Genomic DNA, 26568 nt, shown 5'->3' with positions numbered 1-26568 from the left:
TCGGCAACCAGAAAGAGATGGAGTCACTTCTGTCATCTTGCTTAAAACCAGGGCTGGAGGAATAATTTTGTTGTAGAAAACAGCATTGGGCAATATTCTGATGGCAAAAAAGTGAGGAATCTATTTTTTGGTACTAATGTCGAAGAACTCTGCGCCCTTTTTATCTTTTGTGTTCATACAGTTAAGGTCGCATGTGTAATTAGGGTAACCGTGGAGTCCTATGATTCCTCTACTCCACTAGGAAAAGACCATAACACAAAGTGTTACCCTTATGTGTTGCTCATGCGCCCAAGTTGTTTTTACTCCATACAGATGGAGAAGGAAATAAGGTACCACACAAGATTTGTGTTTTGATTCACCAATATTTATATAGAAAACTGTTGCCCTTCAGGACTGAAAGGGACGACTTTGAGGAAATAGAGGGACACGGGATTTAACCCATGACTGGATTCAAGCTTTTGAGAACATTTAAGAGGACGGTTACATTGGCCCTGATTTGAGAAAGACGTTGGTTACGTTGAAACACGTGTCATCACTAAAGGGCAACAGTTTTCTATATAAATATTGGTGAATCAAAACACAAATCTTGTGTGGTACCTTATTTCCTTCTCCATCTGTATGGAGTAAAAACAACTTGGGCGCATGAGCAACACATAAGGGTAACACTTTGTGTTACAATATTCTGATGGATTATCAATTTCAAGGGGACGGAGGTGGGGGGCGTATTCTCAGCACAGGAGAAGCAAATTCCAGGTGAGGCTTTCACATTACATGACAGAAGAAGCAAGGTGGCTCAAACGCTACTAGTGGGCGTAGAAACGGGGAGGCCAGAGACACAATGGAATCTCAGAGCCCTGGAATGAAGAGCAGGAAGCCATTTCCCTAGATGCCTGCAAGAACCAGGGCTGTGCCCCAGCGTGAAGATACTTCTGAACCATATAGTGTTCAGCTTCTCCATGCATCAGGAGACAGCGAGACAGATCCCATTACACTTTCAGGCATCACTCATTGGCTTAACGAGTGAGCACCAGCATGAGCCAGGAAGCTAGAGGAGGCTTACCTTTCGCATACCTCAGGTAACAGCCTCTGTAGAGCATGCAATGCTAGGTTTCTTACAGGTACAGCATATCCATAGAGCAGGGGACTTCAAACTGTGGGGTGGATATCCCAAGGGGAGCCTGGAGGATGAGCGAGGGGTAGCATGATGCAATAAAAAGGGACTCCAGAGACAGCCGTTAATAGAATATAGGCATTTCTGGAATGTGGGGACAGTGTTGGCCGGAACACAACATATTTACGGAAAGTTTGGATACAACTGCACCAGGTCTATGTCTATCATGAGACAGGAAATTACATCATGTCTACCATTCATGTGGCCCTCTCATGTATCATGACAATTTGACAGGGACAATGAGACTTTCCCCAGAGTACACTCCAGTTTCTAGCCTCTTCATGACTACAAACATTTGCACAACCCATTGTAAACTATACTCTCACCCATCAATGCATACAAAGATCACTTGTGACAAACTAAACCATTAGAGCGTAGCTGAGTGGACCCATCTTCCGGTTTGAATGACAGCTGCTTCGGCACGCCAAACTGTCAAAGACTATCTGGCTTGTTCATGCTGCACTGTGGCAGACAGCCTTGACAGGAGAGGAAAGAAAGCGCACATGCATGGAAAGCGTGCTGCTCCTGCTGCATGCATTTAAGGCAAACAAACATTTATTTTGTAGCATAGAGGCGGACCAAGGGGTACTGATGCAGAGCGCCATGTGACACATTGCAATGTCCCGTTTGCCTTTAATACCTTAAGTCTTTATATCTAACAAGACGACAAGTTATTTCCATTTCCACCCTTGTACCTTTCCACAGGACGGGCCTCTCCTGTACATTTCCACAGGACAGGCCGGGCCTCTCCTGTACATTTCCACAGGACAGGCCTCTCCTGTACATTTCCACGTGACAGGAAGCGATATCACACTCTGCTTAACAGTCTTCACACTACTGCCATGGAGCAAAAAGCACATTTGCCATAGTGTACTGTGTCCGTTTACAGGGGGTTAATAACACAAATAGTGCAAGTGCCACCCTTTGCTACCACTCTGAGGAACAGAACCAAAAGGAAGGCACCACTCCTTAGCACATTCACAGCGTGGGCTTTCCTCACCAGTGTCCTGCCCTCCAGCAACTTCACTTCTATTGCCCGAAATTGGTCTTCTGTAACATGGCACACGGGTGAGCACCAAAAGCATTCTCTCCTGTGCCCTTAGTTGCCAAATATCATTCTGAGGAGCACAATCAAGTCAGAAGCTCACATCCCAAGCTGCGGTGAGCTCAAGGAATCGGAGATATTCCACCTCAAAGCTCACACAGGCCATGCTGCAGGAGGGAGGTGGGCAGGCACAGCCATTAGTATCCCGCCACTCAACTCAGAAATGACCCAGGAAGGGCACAAGAAGAATCCTGGAGGTGCGTCATCCACGCAACTGAGCGCCATCCCTGGAGCACAGTTCAGTGGCTTTCCTTGTTAACTTCTTTCTTAGGTTAGCGATTTTCTCATCAAGTTCCACCAAAGAGAAACTCTGAAAATCAAATATATAAAAATTAACAAAGAAAAAAAAAATCAGTTACCTGCAAATCGCAGTAGATGCACATATAAATGCATGCAGTAGCAAGTAGCGCTATTCTTGCATAGAGGCAGCGCCCAGTGGAGACCGCACAGCGTCATCGCAAGCCAGCATGACACCGAGCTGCTAGGTGGGCACTGCAGGCCAGCAATAAACTACATTGATTTTACAAAGTTATTCCTCAAACTCCTATGTAAATGTCCCTATATGAAGTCAACCTTGCCATTTTATTTTTGTTGCTTTCACCTCGTGACACTTAATAAAGCAATGGGGGTGATAAGTGTCACGAGGTGAACGCAACAAGAATAAAACAGCAAGGTTGACTTCCAGTCAGGATGCTCTTATTTTTTAGAGACGTTGGAAAGCAGTGAGAGATTAGGGCAAGTTATCTCTGCTCTCCCTTTCCTAGACAGGCGACACAGCGGCGCCCCACTAGGGTCAGTATATATCAGAAGGGCTAGCGAGAATTTTTCCACACAGGGACATTTATAGGGAACAGAGTTTGAGGACTAACTTGTAAAATCAATGAGATTCTTTCTGTGATGTGTGAAAAGTATATGGGTAGAGACAGGATTGTGATACCCTGTAACTTCAGTTGTCCTGAACAAGCAATAAACTACTACAGGGAGCGATGGCCAGTCACTACTGCAAGTAGCCATAGCTCCCAAGACCCAGCACAGAAACGTGATCTCCCAGCACTGCACAGAGCACACATTAGACGCTTACTTGCGTTTCCCGGGTTCTTCTTCTCTTTCCGGAATAGCCCTAAAATAAACAGAAATACACAAGTCAAGAAACGTGCACATCTTGAGCACAACCACCTGTACTAGAAGCAGCGTTTACACCCCGCCTCGGCCAGACAGCACACACGTAAAACGCTAGATCTGGGAAACTAACCAACTGGTCACTGAAACCTGGTGGCAGGGCATCAGCAGGCACAGTACAGGGTGGGCAGCAGCAGGTCTGCCAATCTAAAGGCGCTGCAGGAACACTGCTCTGAAGCACACGGGCAACACTCTGGAAAGCGCTTGAGGTCTGCAGGAAAGCCTTATAAAGGCCACAGATCCACCCGCACACAATAGGGGCGTTATTTCTAGTGGCAAATAACTTGCAAGGAAGCGTTTACACGGACAGCACATGCAAGCAGGGCAAACGTCGCTAATCAAAACTAGAGCTGGACATGAATCTGCACGCACCACCGTCTCGAAGTATTCTGGCGACATCCCTTCCAGCTCCAGGATCTTCTCTTCCAGTCTTTTGATTCGCTGATAAATGTCTTTAGGCACCGGGCCTCCTACAGATGCAAAATGAAACAGAAGGCAGCAACCATAAAATGCAGAAAGCGGTACAGTTGGCAACTCGCCTGTTTTTAAGAGCACTACTTAAGCTGCAGTGCACAACGGGCCACATGGAGTCCACATGCCAATTGTGGCCCACTAGCCACCTCCCGGTCAGCAGGAAACATCAGATTTCCGACCCAGTACGTGGGCCCTTGGGTGACAATGTAGGCACATTTCAGGGCTTGGGAAGGCAGAGGGGCAAATGTCCACAAACACAGCCACTCCAATAGCCGGACGAGCATGACTAAGGATATGCCGAGGGTATACTGGCCTTGGCCAGTGGCCACTCTTAGGGCACAGCCTAAGGTCAGTGATTACCTACCTACAAGCTGTGGCCATAGCTGGAGGACAGGAGAAAGGACCATTTGGGTGCACGGAAGGGCTCAGATGCACCGGTTATAGGAGCAGTCCCTGAACAGAGGCTTCAGCCAAAGTGGGCAACATTCACAAGTGGGCCACTGGTAATAACCATGCAAAGCTTGGGGCAGAGTCAAATGCTACCACACAAAGGCCCATCAGGTGTTTGAGGGTGAAGACCCCACCCAATGAAATTAGCCCCAATGCATGGTTAAAGGCCATGTCCCGGTGGACCCATTGGCTGGCTTGAGTGTGTCTGAGGCAGGGCCGAAGGCCCAAACACATCCAGTGAATGTGAGGCAGATCATTAACAATCAAAATTCAGTAGAACAAACATTGTTCATTAAAACAAATGACAGAACAACAGAAAGAAAAAAAAAGATGCGCCAAAGAAATCCAGGTAAAAATGCACTTGAAGAGCAGATTTCCCAGGGAAGCGGGCAGAAGATCCTGAGCAGTGCATGTGTGTGTGTGTGGCTGGGTTATGAGGGTGGTGGCCCATCTAATTTAGAAACCATAACTGATGAATTTTATGTCATTACTGGAAACTAGAACATCCCTTTAAGAACATATTGTTTATATGAGCCATTTGAGCAAAGTCTCTCAGCAACACCCCGCAGCCATCACTGGAAGCAGTGGGTATGAAAATCAGTCCAACCCACCATAACTTTGCTGGTGTTTACTGAACATGCCCCCAATGCTCCAATCAAAAGGCAGACACTATACTGAACTGATGATCCCTATAAGAGTGATGCCAGTATGGAGTTGCTTGTAGCGTTGAGAGAGCTCCGTTTTGGGTTGATGACGTTCTGTATAAAATAGCACCTATAAAAACAAAGGCAATTTTCCTTTTGCATTTGGGCTAAATTGCATACCCACAACGTAGTTCTATACCCAAGGTCAACACCCCACTAATGGCTGCTGGGTGGCACGTGTAACTTCGCTCAAATGGCATTCTCGTTTCACATTTCAGGTGGACTTTTTTCCCACGTCTTTTTTAATCCCACCACATCTTCCTGATTTTGCTATAAACGAAGTGAGCATTGGAAATACATTTTAAAAACACACTAAAGCAAGGTCTTGAGTTGCTTTCCGGAACCGAAGGGCGCTCTGCTCAAGTATGAGAGAGGCAGGGAGGCAGGCCCCAGCCGAGGGGAGGGGGAGGGCCCTGCCCTAACTCTCTGCTTGGAGAAGCATCTGACCCTCAAAGAGTTGGAGGTGGATGAGTAGAGAGCTCAAGAAGGAAGAGGTTTAAAAGAGAAAGTTGGAGGTAGAGCAGTCCCAGGCCCCAGAAAGCCTTGTGGCCGATGCAGAGGATCTTGAACTTCATCCTTGCAGCCACAGGGAGCCAGTGAAGAGATTTCAGTGCTGGAAAGATAAAATCCCTGGGCTTTAGGCCAAGTCTTGCAGTCCTGTTCTGTATAAGTTGTAACGGTCAAAGAGTAGAGGCAGGCAGATTTAGAAAGCGGCTGTTGCAGTAGTCCAGCCTAGAGGACCAGAGCTCTGGAGACAATGAGCTTCTGGGGGAAAGTGCGAAAAGGAAGAATACCTCTGAGGAGGTGCAGCTGATGGTTTGACTTCTTAGAGACATCAGAGATGCAAGGAGAGAAGGAGAGGGTGGAGTCGAAGATGACAACAATGTTCTTAGCCTCACATGAGGGAGCAGGAAATGGGCGGCCAGAGAGAGGAACGGAGGGAGCAGGGGTGCCAATGAAGAGGATCTCAATCTTACTGGCATTAAGGCAGAGATCATTGGCGGCACACCACTCCTGAATTGCGGCCAGTCTGGTGTGAGCGAATGAGCAGATGTAGCTCAGGGGAGCCTGAAAGAGCTGGGCGTCATCCGCATTACACTGAAAATGGAGCAAAAAGCAACGATGCGGTGGGCAAGACAAGTATTGATTAAACACCACAGGTAGAGAGGTTAGACCTTGGGGAACACCACAGGTAGAGAGCCATTAAAACAAAAAGCCACCAATCCATAGTCTGTTACCAATACAGAATATTTGCTAAAACCAATGTTTCAGAAAACAGGGAAACACTAAAACTACATCAGGCATCCTTTTGACAAAGACCACTAAGCATTAAATACTGACGCCCTAATAAGGTGGAGGGACGAGGCTTTTCAAACCTGTCTGCAAGCGCAGGTGAGTCTCCATGTTCTGTAGTCGCTCCTCCACAGCTTGGTTTCTGCATTCTCGAGTCAGCACTTTGGCTTTTGTGCTAGCTGTCGGAGCTCTCTCTGGCCGGGTCTGGGGTCCATACGTATTCACGACTCGAGTAACTACAAGAAATTATGCAAGCCTCATATTTCTATTTTACAATTCCATCAATGTAAACTTCCTCATTATTCCAAGTACACTACAAGTGCCTGAACCACAGCTGAAGCAAGCAGGCGCCAAAATGAAATAAGCTACAAGAGAAAATAAATGAAAGGATGGAACAAAAACCGAAGAAAAGAACAAGTTACTTTCTTACCTGGTAACGTTCTTTCGATGGGATGTTCCTCCAACAGTAATGTCCACAGCTATGCTGCTTCGTAATTTTTTTCTGGCGTCTGTGTCCCACATCGACGCGCTGTCTGTCGAGAGCCGACATCACCAGATGTTATATGTAGGACGCACGACACCCGTAGCCTCAGTTGCAGTTTTTTCCCCTCAGAACATGTGGCACCAATCTACTGCCAATATGACTACAGAAGGCCTTGCAGAAACGGAAGCTGCAATCGCATAAGAATTCTGTAGGGGGGCAGGCTGGGAGGGTTCGATGTGGAATACGTCAGAGGAACATCCCATCGAAAGAACGTTACCAGGTAAGAAAGTAACTTGTTCGTCCGACGTATTCCACATCTCTGACAGACTCCCAAAGCAGTACCAACGTATGGAGGTAGGAAAAGAATTTAGAAACCCAATCTAATAGCAGAATAGAGGACCACCTTACCAAAGGCCAAATCTTGACCATGGATAGAGTCCAGGGAAAGTATGGACAGAGGCCCACGTGGCTGCTTCACAAATATTACGAATGGGAACACCCCTCTGCAGAGCAGTAGAGGCAGCCACACCCCTAGTAGAATGGGCCTGTAAGCCTACCGGAGGGTCCTTACCCACCAAACGGTAACATTCAGAGATCGTCAAAATGATCCATCTGGACAAGGTCTGCTTGGTAACAGCTTCACCTAGACACCTTCCAGCATATCTTACAAATAGCTGATCGTCCACTCCGACCCTAGACATCTGTGAGAGATCGAAGCTCAAAGCTCTCCTCGGATCCAACCTATGGAGCCTCTCCTCTTCCTTACCAGGATGCGGCAGAGGATAGAACGCCAGAAGAGTTACCCTCTGGCTCAAATGAAATTCCGACACAACCTTCGGAAGAAAAGAAAGTCGAACCCCAAGGACAACCCTGTCCTTATGGAACACCGTGAAAGGTGGCTTGGCGGATAGTGCCTGCAACTCACTCACCTCTGCCAGCGCAAGTAACCTCAACTAAAAATACAGACTTAAGGACAAGAATGTAAGGGCTCAAATGGAGCTCCCATTAGGAATTTTAGAACCAAGTGCAAATCCCATCCTGGCACCTGGAAAGGTGACAGTGGAATAGTCCTTTTAGAAACTGAGAAATCAAAAGGAATCTTAAAATAAGAACACTCCTCAGACAAGCACTTAAATATGGACAGCACCGCCAGGTAACCCTTAATGGTACCCACTAGAAAGCAAAAAAAGACTAAACCACAGGAATTGAACATTGAAAAGGATCCACATTCTGCACCCTGCACCAGTCGCAGAACTTTCTCCAACGGCAGTGGTACAGGGATTTTGTTCCAGGCCTTCTGGCCGAAAGCAACACCTCCATCACATCTTCGGGGAGGTCCCAATCCTTATACCTCAACCTTTCAGATACCAAACATGAAGACTGAGGGACTTGACCTCGGGATGGAGACCCCGACCCCCCCCCCCTGTGAGAGCAGATCGTCTCAGTAGGGAAGACGGCATGGAGGGCAGATGGACATGTCTAGAAGGTCCGGGTACCACGCTCTCTTGGCCCATGTCGGAGCAATGAGGATCATTCGGGAACCGAACCTCCGCAACACTTGCAGAATGACGGGGATTGGAGGAAACGTGTACAGTAGTGGGAAGGACCACTCCACTATTAACACCCCCCCCCCCCCCCAAGGCTCCTCTTGGAGGAAATTCCCGCAAGCAGAATCTTTCACACTTCCGGCTGACACTGGTGGCAAAGAGATCCACTTGTGGGGTCCCAAAAGAACTTCCTGAGCCAGCTCCCACTTGTGAGAGATCCTGCTCTGCCTGCTCAAAGCACCCGCCACCGCGTTTGTCTCCAGCCAGATGAACTGCCGAGATCGAAATTTCCTGCTGGATGGCCCAGAACCAGAGCTGCATCGCCTCTCTGCAGAGTGGGAGTGATCCTGTCCCCCCCCACACCCCTTTTTGTTGCAGTAGTGCATTGCCACTGTATTGTCCGTCATGATCAGGACATTTTTCCCCCCCCCCCGCAAACAGCAGAAAAGCATTCAGGGCTAGCCGACAGCCCGCAGCTCTAACAGATTGATGTTGAGTATGGACTCCGACAGAGACCTATGACCGCTGACCGTCAACTCATTGGCATGAGCCCCCCCCATCCTGTGAGGGACGCGTCCATCACGATCGTCATCTCCGGCCAGGGTAGCCAAAATGGTGCTCCCTTCTCCAGATTGCCTTCGGCGGCCCACCACAGAAGATCCTGGGCGACCGAGGGTGGCACCTGAACGGGATCCGACACCCTGCCGGAGGACTGACCACTGCATTTTGAGAGCGCACTGCAAAGAACTCATCCGCAGCCTGGTCTTCAGCACCAATAGAATGCAGGATGCCATGAGGCCAAGCAACCTCAAGAACTCGAACACCGGGAGAATCTGGGCATGTTGAAACTTGTCCACCATCTGCAGAATGTGATGAGCCCTCACATGGGGAGGCGAACACTGCCTCAGGGATGTGTCGAGCACTGCTTCGATGTACAGGAGCCGCTGGGTAGATGTCAAGTGGGACTTCTTTAAGTTGAGGGAGAAGCCCAGCCTGTGAAGGGAGTGGCAGGTGACTGACAGATGATGCAGGACTTGCTTGGGAAAGCGCGCCCTGATCAACCAATCGTCCAGGTAGGGGTAGACGTGAATCCCCCCCCCCCCTTTCCTGAGATACGCTGCCACCACCACCATGAGCTTGGTGAAGACCCTCGGGGCGGAGGTCAATCCGAACGGCAGGACCGGAAACTGAAAATGCGAGTCGCGAACCTCAGGTACTTCCTGTGCTTGGGATGAATCAGCACATGAAAGTAAGCATCCTTGAGGTCGAGAGACACCAACCAGTCCTGAAGTTGAAGGACCTGGAGGACTTGAGAGAGAGTAACCATCTTGAACTTGTCCTTCCTGAGGAGCTTGTTCAAACCACGCAAGTACATGATGGGTCTCAATCCCCCCCCCCCCGTCTTTTTCAGGATCAAAAAATATGGTGAATACCATCCCTTGTTCCTCTCCGCTACAGGCACCAGTTCTATGGCGCCTTTCTCCAGCAGGGATAGGATTTCCTGCGCAAGGAGCGGATCTGGACTCTTCAAAGAGAGCTTCTTCAGTGGATTGTCATGAGGCCTCTGCCGGAAAGGAAGACAGTAGCCGTGGGCTATGATCTCCAGAACCCACACATCTGAAATAATGGCACGACATTCTACCAGATGCTGCGCCAGCCCTCCCCCAACCGGCGAACCATGGGACATGGCCTCATGACTGAGCTGAAGCGGCAGTGCTTGAGGGCAAAGAGGCAACTGCCTGAGCGGCTTTGGCACATCGAGTACCTTGTTTTCCAGCTCTGGTACTCCTACGTTGGCCCCATTGACTGGCAGCCGATCTACCAAAGGGAGAGTAGTATTGAAAGGAACCTCCCTCCATTGCTGTTCCCTAGGACAAAAAGGCGGAGGTTGACGTACTGCCGCGATCAACGACTTCGCTGCTGCTTTGAGGTCTGTAAACTCTCAAGGCTCTTGTCAGCCTTGCTGCCAAAAAGATGGACACCATCAAAGAGCATGTTGAGAAGCCGGGACTGTACATCAGGAGCAAACCCAGACTTCCGCATACAACGCAAACCTGCGCATCACTGTGCTTGCCGCCATGGACCGGCTGACACAGTCTGCCACGTCCAGACCCGACTGAACGGTTTCACACACGGCATCCTTGCCATCCTGCACAAGGGCCAGAAAACCATCCCGTTCCTCCCCTTCGGGAATATGTTCAGCCGCCAAGGATACACAATTCCACAGAGTGTGAGTGAATCTTGCCAAGGCACAAACAGAGTTGGCTGCCTTCAAAGCCAGACGAAAATACTTTCTTCGCCCAACCGTCAAAGCGCTTGTCGTCCCTATCCGGAGGGAATGGTAGGGTACGCAGCCTGCTTTGCTGGGGCCGTAGCCACCTGCACCACCAAACTCTCCAGAGTGGGGTGCGTAGACAAATAACGGGGGTCGCCACTGGCTGGATGGTATTTTTTCAGTAGCGACTTATTCACTGCCTGGAGACTCTCCGGAGCGTCCAAGCCGCTGCCACCCTTCTTTGTAAGGTCATATGAAATGGCAGCACCAGGTCAGTGGGTGGGCCTTCTGTCAGGTCATCCTGCAGAAAATCCACAGGTGGCGCAGACCACCCCAAGTACTCAGTCACCCTCGACATGAGACGCCTGTACGAGGACTCCGCAGGTGTACCAGGGTCAGGCCTGCCAAACTCAACCTCCGGAGAGGTGTCCAGACCACTGGTGTCATGTAAGGACTGACGCGGGTCTTCCATCTGGCTGTGAGCAGACCCTTCTTCCACCTCTGAGATGTAATCTAAAGGCTGGAACAAATCCCTGGACGAGGGTACAGAAAAAGGCTCAAACACAGGCCTCACTGATTTACTGAGGGCCTTCCTTGGAGGTTGCATGGGCCCCCGGGGCACCTAGGCGCCGATTGAATCAGCATCGACCGAGGCGCCAACGACTTCGGTGCCCTAAGCGTGTCCTTCGACGGCCTCGGCATCAATGACTTCCTCAGAGCCAGAGCCTCGAGAGAGTCCCTCGACGGACATGGCGCTGATGCCTTCTTAGAGGCGTCGAGGACCGGGACGGCTATGGTGATCAAACTTGTCCGATCGGGACCTCGACAGCTCCCGATTATCGCGCCGACTGCTCGAGCCCGAAGGCGTGCGAGCGGTGGCCCTAGCTCGTTCCTTGCCAGCTTCTCTCGAAGGCGTGGACGGAACTGTGCCCTGCGATTGGAAAATCACCATCATCTCCTTGCGGAATGCGTCCCATTCTGCCGGAGATTAAGGCTTGTTGAGACAAGCTACCCGCCATATGGCGAGTCCTCTGATGGGGAAGGCGACCGGTGACAGCGCTTCCGAGAGTGTATAGAAGAGGCAGAGGAATGGCGGGACCCACTCCAAAAATGAGATCCCCTGGACTTACGCCAACGCGGAGAGTCGCCCCTCGAATCCGCTGGGCTTTCGACCGACGATTTATGGGATTTGTAAACCCTACCTACAGACAACAACTTCTTCCATTCCCACAAGGCCTTCCACGTCAAGGACTGGCATTAATCGATGGCGTGGCTCTCGCCGAGGCACCAGAGGCAGACGTCGTGCAGATCCATAAGACATTTTGGAACCGCAGTCCCGATACTTGAAGCCCAACCTCGGGGTAGAAGACAAAGACATATTCCAAGTTAGAAGAACCGATTCAACAGAAGAACCGAGGCGTGCTCGTGGAAAAAAACGGAACGGAGGCTACAGGGGGTCATGCGTCCTACATATAACATCCGGTGACGTCTGCTCTTGACAAGGCCTTCGAGGGACAGCATATCAACGTAATTGACATGGGACACCGAAAACAATTCTGAAGCAGCACAGCTGTGGACATTACTGTCAGACATGTGGAATACGTCAGAGGATACAATCCCCTCGAAATACCCTTTTGGAATAAAGAACAAAACATAGAAAGAAACATAAGTGACCATGCAGAAGTGACAAGTCTTGACAAAATGCTGCTCACCCATACCCCGCAACCACTTTGCTTGCAGCTCAGAAACAGTGGTAAAAGACTGATTTGGAATAGGGCCTTCTGACAGATTTCTAGTGCTTTTGGGCACTAAAGCATGCAGCACTGCCAAAATATGGCAAGGCTCAGACACCCACAGTAAACCTTAGTGCAAGTCAGGGTCTGTGTTGGGACTCCAGGGACCCTGATAAGGCCCTAAATAATTTGCTGAATGGGCAGCAACGTTTGGTAAATCTGAGGGCACACTGTGAATAATGTCACGTGGCTGTCTTCTGGATGCTCTACTACCCCACCAGTTTGCCCTTTAGTGGCTCAGGTAGTGTTGTGAATAAGCCAGCTAGGCTCTTCTGGGAATTACCTGCATACATCACTCCTTCCCAAACTGATGACCAGTGCTGTAGTTTCCCCCCTGCGTTACAGGCAGTGGAGTGAATCCTGAATGGGCGCCCGTGGAAGTAATTCAGCGCGTGAGGCCTGCTCTTAACACAGAAATGCTGCATCGCGGAGGAGGATCCAGGTCCGTAGCTGAGACTTGGGAAGTACTTGCCCTCAGGACAAAAACTAATATTGCACGAGTTACAGATTGCACCAAAAAGCCACTAGTGACATTTTACGACCCATTGCTCCCTTTGCGTTGAAACCAAGTATCCTTGAACTGTTGCGATTAATTACTATTACAACTACCCTCCTGTCAGGATCCAGAGTGCATACATATTCCTTCTTTGAAACTATCTGTGCTCTGAATTCTTTTACAGGGTGGGTTTGATTTCATAGTGTGCTAGAACTGTCTGTTGTGATAATAATAAAGTAGATATTTTTATACAACCGTGGTCAGACAGTCCATCTTGGGTAAACATATTCATCCCCGGAGCAGTGGTGCCCCGGAAGTTGATTTGTAACAATGGGGACGTAAAATAACCCTTTACAGCTCCGGGACAATGAGATTGGATTGTGTTTGTTTGTGTTATGTGGTTGGCATGCAGCTAGATTCAAGTTTGCATTTTATATGCTTAAAATTCTTTTGGCACCGTTCGTATATCCTAGTATTGAATGTACTAGTATGCCCATGGACAATTGCAGTAGATCAAGTGGCCAAACTTAGACTTGGAAGGCAAGGGTTTAGATTATGGGACAGCTGCACCAGTTCCAACTGCACTGGTGGAACAGAGGGTAGCAACACTCCATTGCAGTAGATAGCAGAGGCTGCAGAGTGGCATTAAACACAAGGGGCCCTGACCTTCCTGACTGGTCAAAGAAGCGAGAGGGCTTCGAATTCTGCACGCAACCTAGTATTAACTGAGAGGGGTGTAGCAAGAAGAGAGGAATGTCCCAGAGGCGGTGCATCCGGCACATTTATGCAGTGCTCCCCTTTGCAGAGTGCCACGAAACATGGTCTGTGTGCCAATGGGCTTTGTAAGAGCATGGCTGGTCAAAAGGCATGTCCCAGAATATCAGCCTCTGGTCGCCGAGCAAGATTATTATAGGCCTCCAAGGTCCACCACGGTAGCTGTACCATGAACAGCTTCAGATGACTTGCAGGGACTCATTCATTGCCAAACGACAGTTCTGCTGAAGGGCGGGCCTTTAATTTTCGCTCGACATTCGCGTTCGATGCCCAAACCCCTCCAGATTACTGGAAGCCTGCATGCCCGTCTAAAGGGGCCTTGTATGTTTCAGTTAGATGCCAGGCGACCTTCAGCAAGTTTCTCCCAGATCTTGTGAACATTACAGCTGCACTGCATGCTATAACAGCTAGGAAGGCAATTGACACAATATTTTGACCTGTACTCCGATTTACAGCAGTTTTCCGCAGGTCCAACTGATACAACAAAGCGGACTGGCTGGTTTACACAAGCCATCGGCACTACCCAGTACAGCAAATGAAGGCCTCTATACACAATGGGATGTCATGTGCAGCTTTAGATTTCTTCTCCAAGCTGGCCGATATGTCAAGCCCTTTGCCAAATGCAGGGAATGGTGCAAGAAGAAAAGACTGCTTTCTCACGCCCCTCCACCAAGATCTCCAGGCTTGCTCCCTCCTTCCAGCTCTCTGCATTCCAACGCTAAACACCATCGAAATCCATTGCATCAATTGCACAGGATCATCCATTAGTGAACGCACTTGGGGCGTCTATTTAGGGGTGGGGTGGGGGAAGGGATGCCAATATCTTTCAGGGAGAGTATATTCAACAGGATTGAAGGTCCATTGTTGAGGTTGAGACGGTGGCTATGAGGCAGCGTGCTCGTCTTGGAAGCAGAACAAGAAGCATTGTCTCGCTATCCGGTGCCGCGCTTAGAGGCTGGACTAGAAAAGTCCAATTTAATTATTATTCAGGGTGCACATGCTGAACTTACCATAGAGAAATGTAATGTAGACAGTCTCTCTGGTATTAATGAAAAATGTGTACCATACTGGTTAACCAGCCCACTCTACCTCCTGGGAGTTAGGCATGGGTTGCTCTGTCAAACCACCACTATCATTCTCAGCCCAAAGTCCAGAAGACATTCCTAAAGACCCACATGAAAGGGCTTAAAGAAAACCTCCCCGACAAGGACATAGGACGGAGCTTATTTGTATTTATAAAGCGCACAGAACTGCCCTGGGGCATTGTGGCGCTGTTACAGAAGGCTTGAGCTTAACAAAGGTAGTATGTAACAGTTGGTTGCAATAGTACAGGTGGTAAAGAGACCGAGAGGGTCAAAAAGTTATGCTTACAGTGCAAGCATAAGCATGACTATGCAACATTAAAGGAATAGAAGGGTTTTTTCGAAAGTTGGTGTACGATTTCATTCCTTAGTGAGGTTGGCAGGGCATTCCCGTTTTTGGGTGCGAGGTGTTGGAAGCTAGACCTTCCAGCTCTGGTTCTTTTGAATGTGGGAACATAGATCTGGTTGGCGCAGTGGGCTCTGGTGGGTCTGCTAGAGGAGTTGAGGGGGGGGGGGGGGGGGGGATTCTTTCCAAGAGATAGATGCCTTACAGCAGATGCACCACCCTATGTGTGATGGCCATGGCTTTAAAGAGTATGCGTTCCTTTACCGGTAGCCAATGGGCATCTTTCCTTGCTTGTGATGTGTGTTCCCTTTTGGGGATGGTCAGCGCTTCCCAGAGTGCGCTGTTTTGCGCGATTTGGAGTTTTTATATTGACAGAGGTGCAAGGGCATTACAGTAGTCCAGTTTGGTACCTATTGTGGCTCTGGCGATGGATAGACAGTTTTTGGTGGAGAGGAAAGGCTTGACTGCGTTGATCTCCTTGGTGGTGAGTGCTGAGGAGGCGGCTATGGCGTTGACCTGGCGGGACATGGATAGTGAGGCATCTAGATGAGCACCTAGAGTTTTGACAGTCTTGGAGACGTTGATGGAGTTATCGATGTTGAAGGTTTTATATTGTGGGGGGAGTTTGTTGAGAGTTTCGCTGGTCCCTACTATGAGGATCTCAGTTTTATCCCCGTTTAGGCAAAGGCCGTTGGCAGCCATCCAGGTTTGGATGGCTGTGTAGATTTTGGTTAGGGCTGTCGCATCTTCTTCATAGGTCCCAGTTAGTGGGAGTAGTACCTGCATGTCGTCGGCATAGTTGGTGTACGCTATGTTGCGACAGTCGAGATCATTGAAGAGTAGAAGGATATGTTGTAGAGTGTAGGGGCGGTGCAGGAGTCCAGAGGGACGCCGCAGTGGATGATAGTAGGGGTTGCCGAGGCTGTGCCTAAAAAGACCTTCATGAGTCTTCCATTTAGAAACGAGGCCACCCAAGCGATAGCTTCTGGGGAGAAGTGCGCTTCATTTTTTAGGCGGTTGCCTAGGATGTCATGGTTGACATGGTCAAAGGTGGCGGGCAGATCCAGTAGGAGAAAGAGTGCCGGTTTGCCTTTGTCCATGATGTCCTCAAGTTGCATTTTTAAGTCGAGTAGGGCTGACTCTGTCCCGTGACCTGGTCGGAATCCTGACTGTCTTTTGCCTAGGATGTGGTTAGTTTCAAGATATTCCTGGATTTGCGTGTATTCAACTTTATATCTTGAGCAGGAAAGGCACGGTGGTGATGGGCCTATAGCTATTAGCAACCTCTGGGTCGAGAGCAGGTTTTTTTTTTTTTTTTTTTTTTAGAAGGGGGCGTACCCAGGCTTCTTTTAGACTGTCAGGAACTGTGTTGGCGTTGGAGGCGTTGATGAAGGATTTGAGAAAGGGGGCGGGTGTTTCAGTGCAGTCTTTAATCAGACTGGCTGGACAAGGGTCTCCTTTGCAGTTGGATGGTTTAATCTTGTTCATTATCTCAATGATTTCCTGTTCCGTTACTTCCCTGAATTTGAAAAGGGTTATGGGGGTTTTAGCGGAAGGGGGCACTGGACTGGAGGTGGGCAGGTGGCGATTGATTTCAAGTGCTGCGATAGGTTTTTGTGGTGCTCCATTTTTTTCAGTGGGGCAGATTGTATGGCGTTACACCAGGTTTGGTCTTTAACAATATCTTGTGATTTGGTAGCTGGTGTGGCGAGTTCTTTGAAAATGGCGAAGAGTTCTTTGGATTCGGAGCTTCTATTTGCAATTCTTTCATTGTAGGAACCTGACTTGTCTGTGATTATGGCTTTTTTGTATTGAGAGGTGATTTTTTTTTGGTAGGAGGATAGGGTGGCTGGGGAGGGTGATTCTGCCATGTTTTCAGGGCATTTTTTTCTCAGAGCGGAGTTCTTTAATTCGGAGGAGAACCAGGTGTTTGAGTGGTTCACCGTTTTGGCTTTTTTATTCTGTAATGGGGCAATGGTGTCTATGGCAGTGCTTATGGTGCTCTTATAGATATCTGCTAAAACAGACAGGTCGGAGGACTTGAGATCTGTTGAGAGGGTGCTGAGGTGTGGCATGATATCTTTGGTAAGATTCTTTGTGCATCTTGCCAAGGCTGGGGGGATAGGGTTGGGCTTTGGTCTTAGCCTCGGTGGGGATGAGGAAGTGAATGGAATGATGTGATGGTCCGACCATGGGGTCGGGGTGAAGGAGCTAATGTCGATGTAGCAGTTGTGGTCGGCTACACAATCAAGGATGCGGCCTTTGTTATGTGTGGGTGAGGTTATTTTTGAGGGAGAGAGAATTGGCTGGCTTATCCCTTTTGTCATTGTAGCCTAGGTTAAGGTCACCAAAAAGGATGCTTTTGGAGGTGAGTTATGTTTTCTGTTAAGCGATGTAGGAGGTTCTCATGGAACTCTGATAGTGGGCCAGGTGGGCGGTAGACGAGGTTGATGGTGGAGTTGGGGAGAGAGCGATTTTAATAGCAAGAAAATCTATGCTATCATCCAGGTTGGATGTAATGTGTCTGGCCTCAGGATGAGTGCTACCCCACCTCCTACTGAGGAAAGGCGGTCTTGCCGGATGATGGAGTAGCCCTGTGGGATGGCAAGGTAGAGGGCTGGCCCGGTGGCGCTATGAAGCCAGGTCTCAGTGATGGCTAGGATGTCGAGGTCCAGGTTGATTAGGAGTTCGTGAATTTCAGCGGCATGAGCAGGGATTGATCAGGGCACACTGTAGGTTGTGTGGGGTCTGGGATGAGGAGGGGGCGGTTTGTGGTGCAGGTGAGGCGGTGGGGTTGGGTGCGCCAGGACTGGTGTGGATAAGGATGGTTTGGCCGGGAGGGTGGACGTTCCTATGGTTTTGAGTGAGTTGGGAGGGGCTTAGTGGGCAATGCTCGGGTGTCGAGCCCCAGGAGTTGGTTCCTGATGTTAGTGGGTGCAGGGTATAGGCCAGTTATGACGTTCTCCAGGCAAAACACAAAGTTCGGTCTGTGTGTGGAGCCAGGTGTGACGGCCATGGGGTCTGGCAGACACGGCATGGAACAGGTACTAGCCTTGATTCTGTGGGCCTTGAGGGGACTGGGCCGGCTTTGCCTGCCGGCAGCCAATCAGAGGTAAAAAAAGGCCAGGCAGCCAATCGGCTGCTGGGGGCCTGGTTAGGCTCTGGAGGCTGCCAGCAAAGAACGGCCGGCCGTCTTGAAGCATGTAGTGTACCTTCATGTAGTAAAAGGTGCGGCAACAGCGTTACCAGCTGTATTTAAGCATGGAAGTCTATTCTTCCTCATGCATCAGCACTGCATCGGATTTAGGGGCTCAGGTGCTTTTCGGAGGCAAATTTTCGAAGGCAGGCGCTACGACCACAGCGCTTGCTGTAAATTCTGCACGATCAGGTGATCTTCATGCATCGTGCCTGCTGCTCCTGCAGGGGACGATCCTGGTCGAGGAGCTCCTGCTCCTGGACTGGGAAGGAGGGAATGGAATCAAGCTTACAAATTCTCCTGGCTGCAGTAACAGCAATTAAGAAACTGGCCGATAAGGAGTCTTGTATATACTGCAAGCAACAGAATGAGGAAGCTTAATGGGGGAATCGTGTGAAGGAAGTCTTGATGGAATAGATTATGTAAGGAAAATCAAAGATTCAGACCAGCAAATAAAAAGGGCTACAGACTCTGTACCCTGGGCCGTAGTAAAATCTCCTGCTGGGTCCATGAGCAGGTCCTTTAAAGGTGCAGGCCAGCAGACAGAAAGACCCACCTGCTGAAGGCAGGGGAAGAGGTGGAGAGATTACACACAGTGGAGGAGCAGACACCGGTTCGGAGGACTGCTGCTGTGCTCATAGGCAGGCTCACAGGCATAAACAGCATCTAGGTTGATGCCCTGCGAAGTCACCACGTTTGCTCCAGCAAACGAGAAAGCAGGTGGTCCCGCTGAAAGAGCACTGTGGTCGACACCCTTCCAACAAGAACCAAAAAGTACTTTGTGAGAGATGGGCCCGACTAGAAACAAATCAAATGAGACTAGTGGAGGATGATCCCCGATGCCTTGGAACCAACTGGCTTCAGAGGAATGGGCTAATTTACATCTCTGTGGCCTATACCTTTACCAGCATCAAGATTGTAAGGTGCAGAGGATATATTATACATCCAACCCCCAGTCCCCACAAAGTTCAAGGCACTACTGGAGGAGAATCAATACGCATGGACTATTTTGACCAAGTTTAAAAAAGGGAGCAGGGAGAACACTACTTAAAGCTTGACACCTTTGGTACCAATGGTGCAACAGGGGAGGGCAAAAGGGATGAAGGTGGGGGGTTTGCACAAAGGAAAAAAAAAAAATAATAATAATAATAATAATAATAAATAAATAAATAAAAATGGCACATGGACCTGAACGAGTTGTAGACCATTATTTAACCTCAACTGCACCAACAAGAATGACGGGTTGTACTTGAACGCGCAAACGAGACATGACGAGTTCTGGACAGCGCAACAGGTATGTGAAAAGCATGCTCCAGCTCTCATTCCTTAGTTTCCGAAAATAGGTAGCGGGGAGAGGAAATGCATATGGTCCAAAAGAAAAATGCTAGGTCATAGAAACCTGGACAGGCAAGCGAGCATCCTCTTAGGACAAAAGAATGATTAGCTACTTGGAGAGAACTGTGTATTAATGGGCACCAAAACACTCCCAGCCAGACCACGGCTGTCACTAACAGAGTGCCACACACAGACAGCTTCCAGTATTGTCAAGGTAAGTAGACCAACGTGGCTCAGAACAGCGAAAAGGAACAGATCACAATAGTAGTCTACACCAACAGACACTTCGAACACACAGAGCAAGGAACTAATGAAGTGTTGCTTGTGAAATTGGCAGTTATGAAACATATGCAATTCTGCCATTGAAAAGATGTGGTCTCCAACAAACTACAATCAAGTACCACGAGCCATTAAGGTGAGACAAAATCATACAATTGTTAGGTAGCTGCAACATCTTGAAACTTAAAACACAACAAATCAAATGGCAGATGTAGCAACCAAAAAGCATGCGACAAGCAGCAGCACAATGCCACTTCTATTACAGACCTTCTGTGGACGCCGGAATCAATGCCCAAATCAGACAGCAGCAGAGACAATCTCCCAAACAAGACTGCAGCATGAAACCATGTCGGATCTAGACAGCTGCACCCACAAATGCACCAGACACTAGCCGCCATTAAAATCCTCAACTCGAATTCCGTCAGTAAGGGGGAGCCAAAAGAAGAAACCAGGCCCCCTGAACTAGGAAAAAACGTACATTTATATCTGCACAATCAGGAGTCAAAACTCGAACATTTACAAACCACCCCCACGCCACGCATAAAACTTGGAATGCCAGGTGGCAGCATTGTATTATATTTCCAGAAGCTGGTGAACAGACCTTTCACATGACTCTTAAATCCAGGATACGGCGTGAAGACAGCATCTGTTCTTGCACAACTGTTTTCTAAAAGAAGGAATTGAAAACAGTTGAGTTTGCGGGACTAAACATTTCATACTGTTCAATATAATTATATATTGCACAATACCTGTAGTATCGCTGACCCATCTTGTAAAGTAAACCCAAGCTAGAAGCAAACAGGAGTAGGCAAATTCCTATACAGGAGGTACTGGAGGCTAGCAGCAAACTGTAGGACCTGTCAACTCAACCAAAGCTAAATCGGGAACAAGCAAAAGCTAGGAACAAAGCAGTGAGCTCACACCAAGGCGTATCCAATGCTAGAAGCAACAGGCAGCAGGTGAGACCACACCCCAGGCCTACCCAATGCTAGAAGTAGCCTGCAAGATAAAACAATGCATAGGGTGATCAGGTAGGGGCAGACTGCAGGAGGTTGGGGGGAGGGGTGAGGATATTGATCTATATCGCGCTTATACACAAGTGTTTCAGAGCGCGACCAAGCAGGGGAAAACAAAATAACAAAAATAACTAGGCCCAGTGACATTAAGAAGGTGCAAGTGCATGGAAATGGGGAAGTGGAATGTGCGGAACAGAGGGGCGAACAGAATAAATAGTACATGAAATAAATAAATGCAGTGGGAAGAAGTGTAGCCAGCAAGTGGCAAGTGCCCGATTAGTCAGAAAGGGTAAATCTGAATCTGATAAGTGCAGAAGAAGAGTGAGTGAGGAGTGTATGGGTACAGCTACAGATCCCGGAGGCAGGGTGAGCAGGTACCTGGGCCCTGGGACAGAGGGTGGCCAGGTGCATGGTACAGAGAGAGAAGCTGATCAGCAGGGGAGAAGAGGGGCAAAGGTAGAAGCGAAGAGGAAGGTCTTGAGGTGTTTCCGGACCGTAGATGGTTCTCCTCAAGTTTCAGGGTGGTCGGGGGGGGGGGGGGGGCGCTGTTCCAAAGGGAGGCCCAAGCAGAAGACAGATCTGCAGCTCGTTTCTTTGAAAAACGACCAACCCCAAGGGAGTTGGAAGTAGAGGAGTGAAGGACTCCGGTGGGGAGGTATTCACAGAGGGATAGTTGAAGGTATTTTGGACCCAGGCCCTAGAAAGCCTCATGGACAACGCAGAGAGTTTTAAAAGTAATCCTAGAATCCACTGGGAGCCAATTAAGGGATTTCAGAGCTGGAGAGATACGATCCCAGGGCTTTAAGCCAAGGGCAAGTCTCACAGTCCTGTCCTGGATTAGTTGTAAAGGGCGAAGAGTGGAAGCAGGTAGAAGAAAGAGGCTGTTACAATAGTCCAACCTAGAGAGAACCAGAGCTTGGACAGTGAGCTTCTGGGGGAAGGAGATTAAAGGAAGAGTACCTCTAAGGAGGTGCAGTAAGAAGTTTGACTTTTTACAGACGTCAGATGTGTGAGAAGAAGGAAAGGGTGGAGTCAAAGATGACCCACGAGGTTCCTAGCCTCGCAGGTAGGGTTAGGAGGAGGGCCAAGGGAGGCCAGCCAGAGAGTGAGGGGGTTGGGGGGGGGGGGGAGAAGGAAGGCAGAGGTGTACCAATGAGGGGGATCTCAGTCTTGATGGAATTTAGACAAATATCATTGGCGGCACACCAATTTTGAATGTTGACAGGGCAGGAGAGGAGGTGCCTGAGGGGAGCCTGAAAATGAGTTGGGTGTCATCAGCATAGCACTGGAAGTTTGAGCAGAAAATGGAAATGCAGTAGGCCAGAGTTGCCAGGTATTGGATGAAAAGCCAGGGTGAAAGGTTAGACCCCTGGTGAAAACCACAGAGAGAGGGAGCTAGAGGATAGGAAGGACCCAAGTGTTACCTCAGAGGGTTGATCAGAAAGGAAAGAGGTCAGCCAAGCTAGAGCCTGATCAGTGATACCCAGGTTGCCACGGAGATGATTGAGCAGGATGGCATGGTAGACCGTGTCAAAAGCAGGAGAAGAGCTCCAGCAGGATGAGGACAGGGGAGAGGGAGGGGGGGGGGCAGGAGGGAAATGTTAGAGTCAAGGTTACAGAGCAGGTCTGAATTCAGATTGGTGGTCAAGGAGAGTGCCAACAGAGTCAGATAGATGGTTAAGCTGGGAGATGGGCAGCTTTTCCAGGAGCTTCCCCAAAAAGGGAGCAATGGAAATTGGTCGGGCTAGTGGGATCAGCTGTGGGTTTCTTGAGGAGAGGATGCACAAGGGAGTGCTTCAGAGGGGAGGGGAAAGATCCTGAGGCAAAATAATTGTTACAGCAGATAGTAGCTAAGAGAAACAGATAATGAGCGGATGACAGTAGGAGGAATATCCAAGAAAAGCGGTGAGGAAATGTCACTCTGCTAGCAGGTCACAAAAGTAACCTGAAAGGACAACCCAAATTACAAAACACACCCAAATTTGTCTTTCAAAACGCACCTGTTATTTTCAATACTTCAGAGCCGAACTCAGAAGGTGGGGCTAGGGCATCCTGCAGAAGTTGCATCTAGGGGGTGGGAGTCTGAAGCTAGAGGGCAGACTACCTGCAACAGGGGATATCAGATTAAGGGGACATCTGGTGCTAGGAAGAAGCACACAGAAGCAGGACATTTCTGCGAGTAGAAGCACATTGTAGCAAGTAAGGCCACAAACATAGGCTACCTGTCAGCAGGAGCTTGCACTTTAGAGCAGCCAGCGGGAAACAAATAATGGGAGGTCTACAAGACTGAACAAAGAGGGGTGGCGCCCTGGGGATTTGATCAATTTAATTGAAAACCTGGGCCCTAGACAATATCCCTGCATGATATGAAGGCCTAAAATGGACCTATACCAAATTCTCCTTCCAAACCAATCAAGAGAGTCCAAGCAAGGGGCTGGCAGCCTTTGCCCAACCACCTTACATTCCCAGTACCAGCAGAATTCAGGTTGACCTCAATGGCAGCCATTCCCTCCCGTTCTCACAGACCATCCCCCAGAAAGCAGAGCATTCTAGTCCTGTACCCAGCCAATACTACCTTGGTTACACACTCCCTCCCCTCTTCAAATACCATCCCCCTGGAAAGCCGAGCATTCAAGTCTTACACACAGGCAATACTACCTTGGTTACAATCAATGACGTTGCAGAATTCTCGCACATTGTTCTCGTTGATCTCTGCCTGTTTCCGCTCAATAAACGCCATTATGCGCCGGTCGATCTGTAGGGGACAATGAAAAAATTAAGGTAGAGGAGAGGGAACAGCTATTCAGGAGAGAGAGAGAGAGAGAGAGAGAGAGAGAGAGAGAGAGAGAGAGAGAGAACACTCCAGTAAAAATAATAATACAACTTTTGTGGTAGGGTACATATTACCAATTTAGCGAAGATAATACATGATTTCTTGGTCGATATTGACCTAGAACCCCCAGAAAAAAATCTTGGTGTTTTCTTTGCAACATTAAAGAAGAGGGCTATGGAAGGGGACATAGTAATAAAGAAAACCCTATGTTGACATACAGTAACCAACATTTCGACATAGGAAAACCACACAGTTATCTAAGCAAGTTCTGCGCGGAAGGATTCATCCTATACTTGCAGCTTCACGTACGGCCGACTCTGGAGCATATGGCCATAGGGCAAGGATTGCCTCTTGAAAGTCGCAAATGTAGACACTGGAGAAAAAAACTGAACTGCTTGACTCACTGACCGGTTGTAAGAAAATGGAACATCTGTACATAAAGGGTTATGGCCATTCCACTACAATGAAACGTATAGCCTGCGATAATTCTGGTCTACTATTTATTCAGGCGATTCACTGGTGAGAATGACATCTTGTTATGTGTGGAAAAGGTATTTGGGAAGAGGTGAAAATGAATATTGTCAGGCTCCATTTGAAACTATGTTTTAATGGAAACGGTTGTAAATTGCGTTTTATAAGAATTTTATAAAAATTGTAAACATGATTGTATCTTTAGTGTAAAGGCTCTTTGACCTGTAAACACTTAATAAAATACATTTAAAAAAAAATTAGAACGTCAGAGTGTATGGGGAAACCAGGATATTAAAGACTTAAGGAACAAGAGTTTAGTCTCCATGCCAGAGGGTAACCAAGAGTAAGGCAACTAGAGTGCCCTAGTGTGAGTCTAGAAATTACCCTCCCATAACATAGGCGATGTATTCTGTTGGCCGAAAACCAACCACCTCATATGTTCAGCATTATTAGTACAGACTCATGAGCCTCACAGAGAGCGTCCATTTTGTAGGAATAGAATTCGCCATTTTGACTAATTTTCGTTCTTGCTTTCTGTTCCAACTGCTTTGCTGTAAGCGTATTCTATTCCGTTATTGCTCATGCATAGAGCAAGGCCACAAGTTACATGTTGAAACGCAGCTCAGGCATCCCAGACAGCAATGCCCAGTCTCCTCCCTCACAAGTCCTTGGAAATAAGCAACAAGGCATTTCATCATTACGCAGGTGCCAGCTGGTCTCGCTGATGCGGTAGAAATGAACAATGAATGGTTTGAATTATGGTCTCTTACGGCCCCCCCCCCTTCACTGAGCCCCTGTAGAGCGAGTTGACCTCTAGTACACAAATAGAAACTAAAAGATACGTTCCAGGCCTCGCTGTCTCTCCCCTGCACGCAGCTTGCAAGAACAAGAGCATTATGTTCCCTAAAACAAAGAATTGTGTCCGCAGATTGGAAACTGTTGCTGAATAAATGTCTGAAGGTGTCAAATTCAATTGTCAATCATCAAAGCCATTTCAAAGGAAATACATTATGGGCGGAATTGAATATGTCACTACTGATAAGATGTTCGTTTTGCATATATCTGTTGTAGAATGCTTGCTCTCTTGCGTCCTACGGGGTCTGGAGACACATTGCGGGACGCGAGACCCAGTCGGCCGACAGACTATTTGCTTTGCCCTAGATTTTTGGAATTGAACCTGGAGTATCAGTTTGTGTGTGGTCATTGTACCTTGTCTCCATACGCGAGGGTCCCCTAGGGGGCCCCCCCCCACCACTAAGAGGCTCACGGTGAGGGGGGGGAAAAGACATTGACATATATTATATAATGTGGCATTTATACCGCGCCTGTACACAAGTGTTTCTAGGCGCAACAAAACAAGGAGGAAACAAAGGGAGGCCAAAATAACGATCTTACTAGGCCGCCTTGTGTCATTCAGATCACCCAAGTGCAGGGAAGGGGAGAAGTGCCAGGGGCGAGGGGGAAGTACAGCGCAGCCAGGGGGTGGCTCATAAGTGCAGAAGAAGGGTTGCAGATACAGACACTCAAGTGTTGGGGAGCCTGGAGGCAGGGTGAGGGCAACTGGACATCCAGGAGCCTGGGCCCGAGTTCAGAGGGTGACCAGTGCACGGAGCAGTCAGGTGCAAGAAAGAGAAAGCAGAAGCCAAAAGGAAGGTCTTGAGTTGCTACCGGAACGTTTAAGAGAGGGGAGGCAGGGAGGCAGTTCCAGAGGGCGGGCCCCAGCCAAGGAGATAGTCATGCCCCCCAACTCTCTGCTTGGAGAAGCGTCTGGCCCTCAGAATTGGAGGTGGGTGAGCGGCGAGCTCAAGAAGCAAGAGGTTTTGGAAGAGAAAGTTGGAGCTGTCCCAGGCCCGTGTTATGCAAAGTTTGTAAGCAGTACCCTTGGGACCACTACACACAACTAGGACTACAGGTGTAAGCAAAACCAACCTTTGGTAGAAGTCTGTACTACACATTTTTGGTAGCAGAGCTGAGCAGCCAGGCTTATCTCAAGAGGGGAACGGGAGCAGTAATGATGTTACACAGAGGTCTACAATCACAAGTGTTCTAGTAAACTGTTACACTCAATGTTTCTTTGATAAAATACTTATTAATTTATCTGTCAGTTATAAAACATTCATAAGAAGGAGGCAATTATAGATCACACCATTTCAGACATACTTTTCAAGAGGAGTAAAAGAAAGTCTTGGACAGGATAAAGCAGTTCTGGTAGATAAACGGAAAAATCTCTGCAAATGTTCTTAGGAATAGTTTGTAGCAAGAATC

The 26568-nt window shown here is 48.6% G+C and overlaps 1 protein-coding gene across 2 annotated transcripts in view; it reads right to left on the bottom strand.

Annotated features, from left to right (window-relative positions):
- Positions 1-1708: 1708 nt before the first annotated feature.
- MBIP (MAP3K12 binding inhibitory protein 1) overlaps positions 1709-26568 on the bottom strand; it is a 62379-nt gene continuing 37519 nt past the window's right edge. The window contains exons 4-9 of one of the 2 annotated variants that reach the window (XM_069638426.1): positions 23658-23754; positions 20585-20650; positions 6460-6612; positions 3828-3925; positions 3358-3396; positions 1709-2586 (exon numbers count right to left, since the gene is read on the bottom strand). In XM_069638426.1, the coding sequence (XP_069494527.1) occupies positions 2479-2586; positions 3358-3396; positions 3828-3925; positions 6460-6612; positions 20585-20650; positions 23658-23754 (561 nt within the window). In that variant the 3' untranslated portion in view covers positions 1709-2478. The remainder of the gene's footprint in view (positions 2587-3357; positions 3397-3827; positions 3926-6459; positions 6613-20584; positions 20651-23657; positions 23755-26568) is intronic. The other variant, XM_069638427.1, reaches the window with a different exon arrangement.

Source organism: Ambystoma mexicanum, chromosome 14, assembly GCF_040938575.1.
Source record: "Ambystoma mexicanum isolate Mex_15411 chromosome 14, UKY_AmexF1_1, whole genome shotgun sequence".
Taxonomy (NCBI): Eukaryota; Metazoa; Chordata; class Amphibia; order Caudata; family Ambystomatidae; genus Ambystoma; species Ambystoma mexicanum.
Note: the sequence above shows the minus strand (reverse complement) of the source record. Positions and strands in the feature narration are given on the sequence as shown.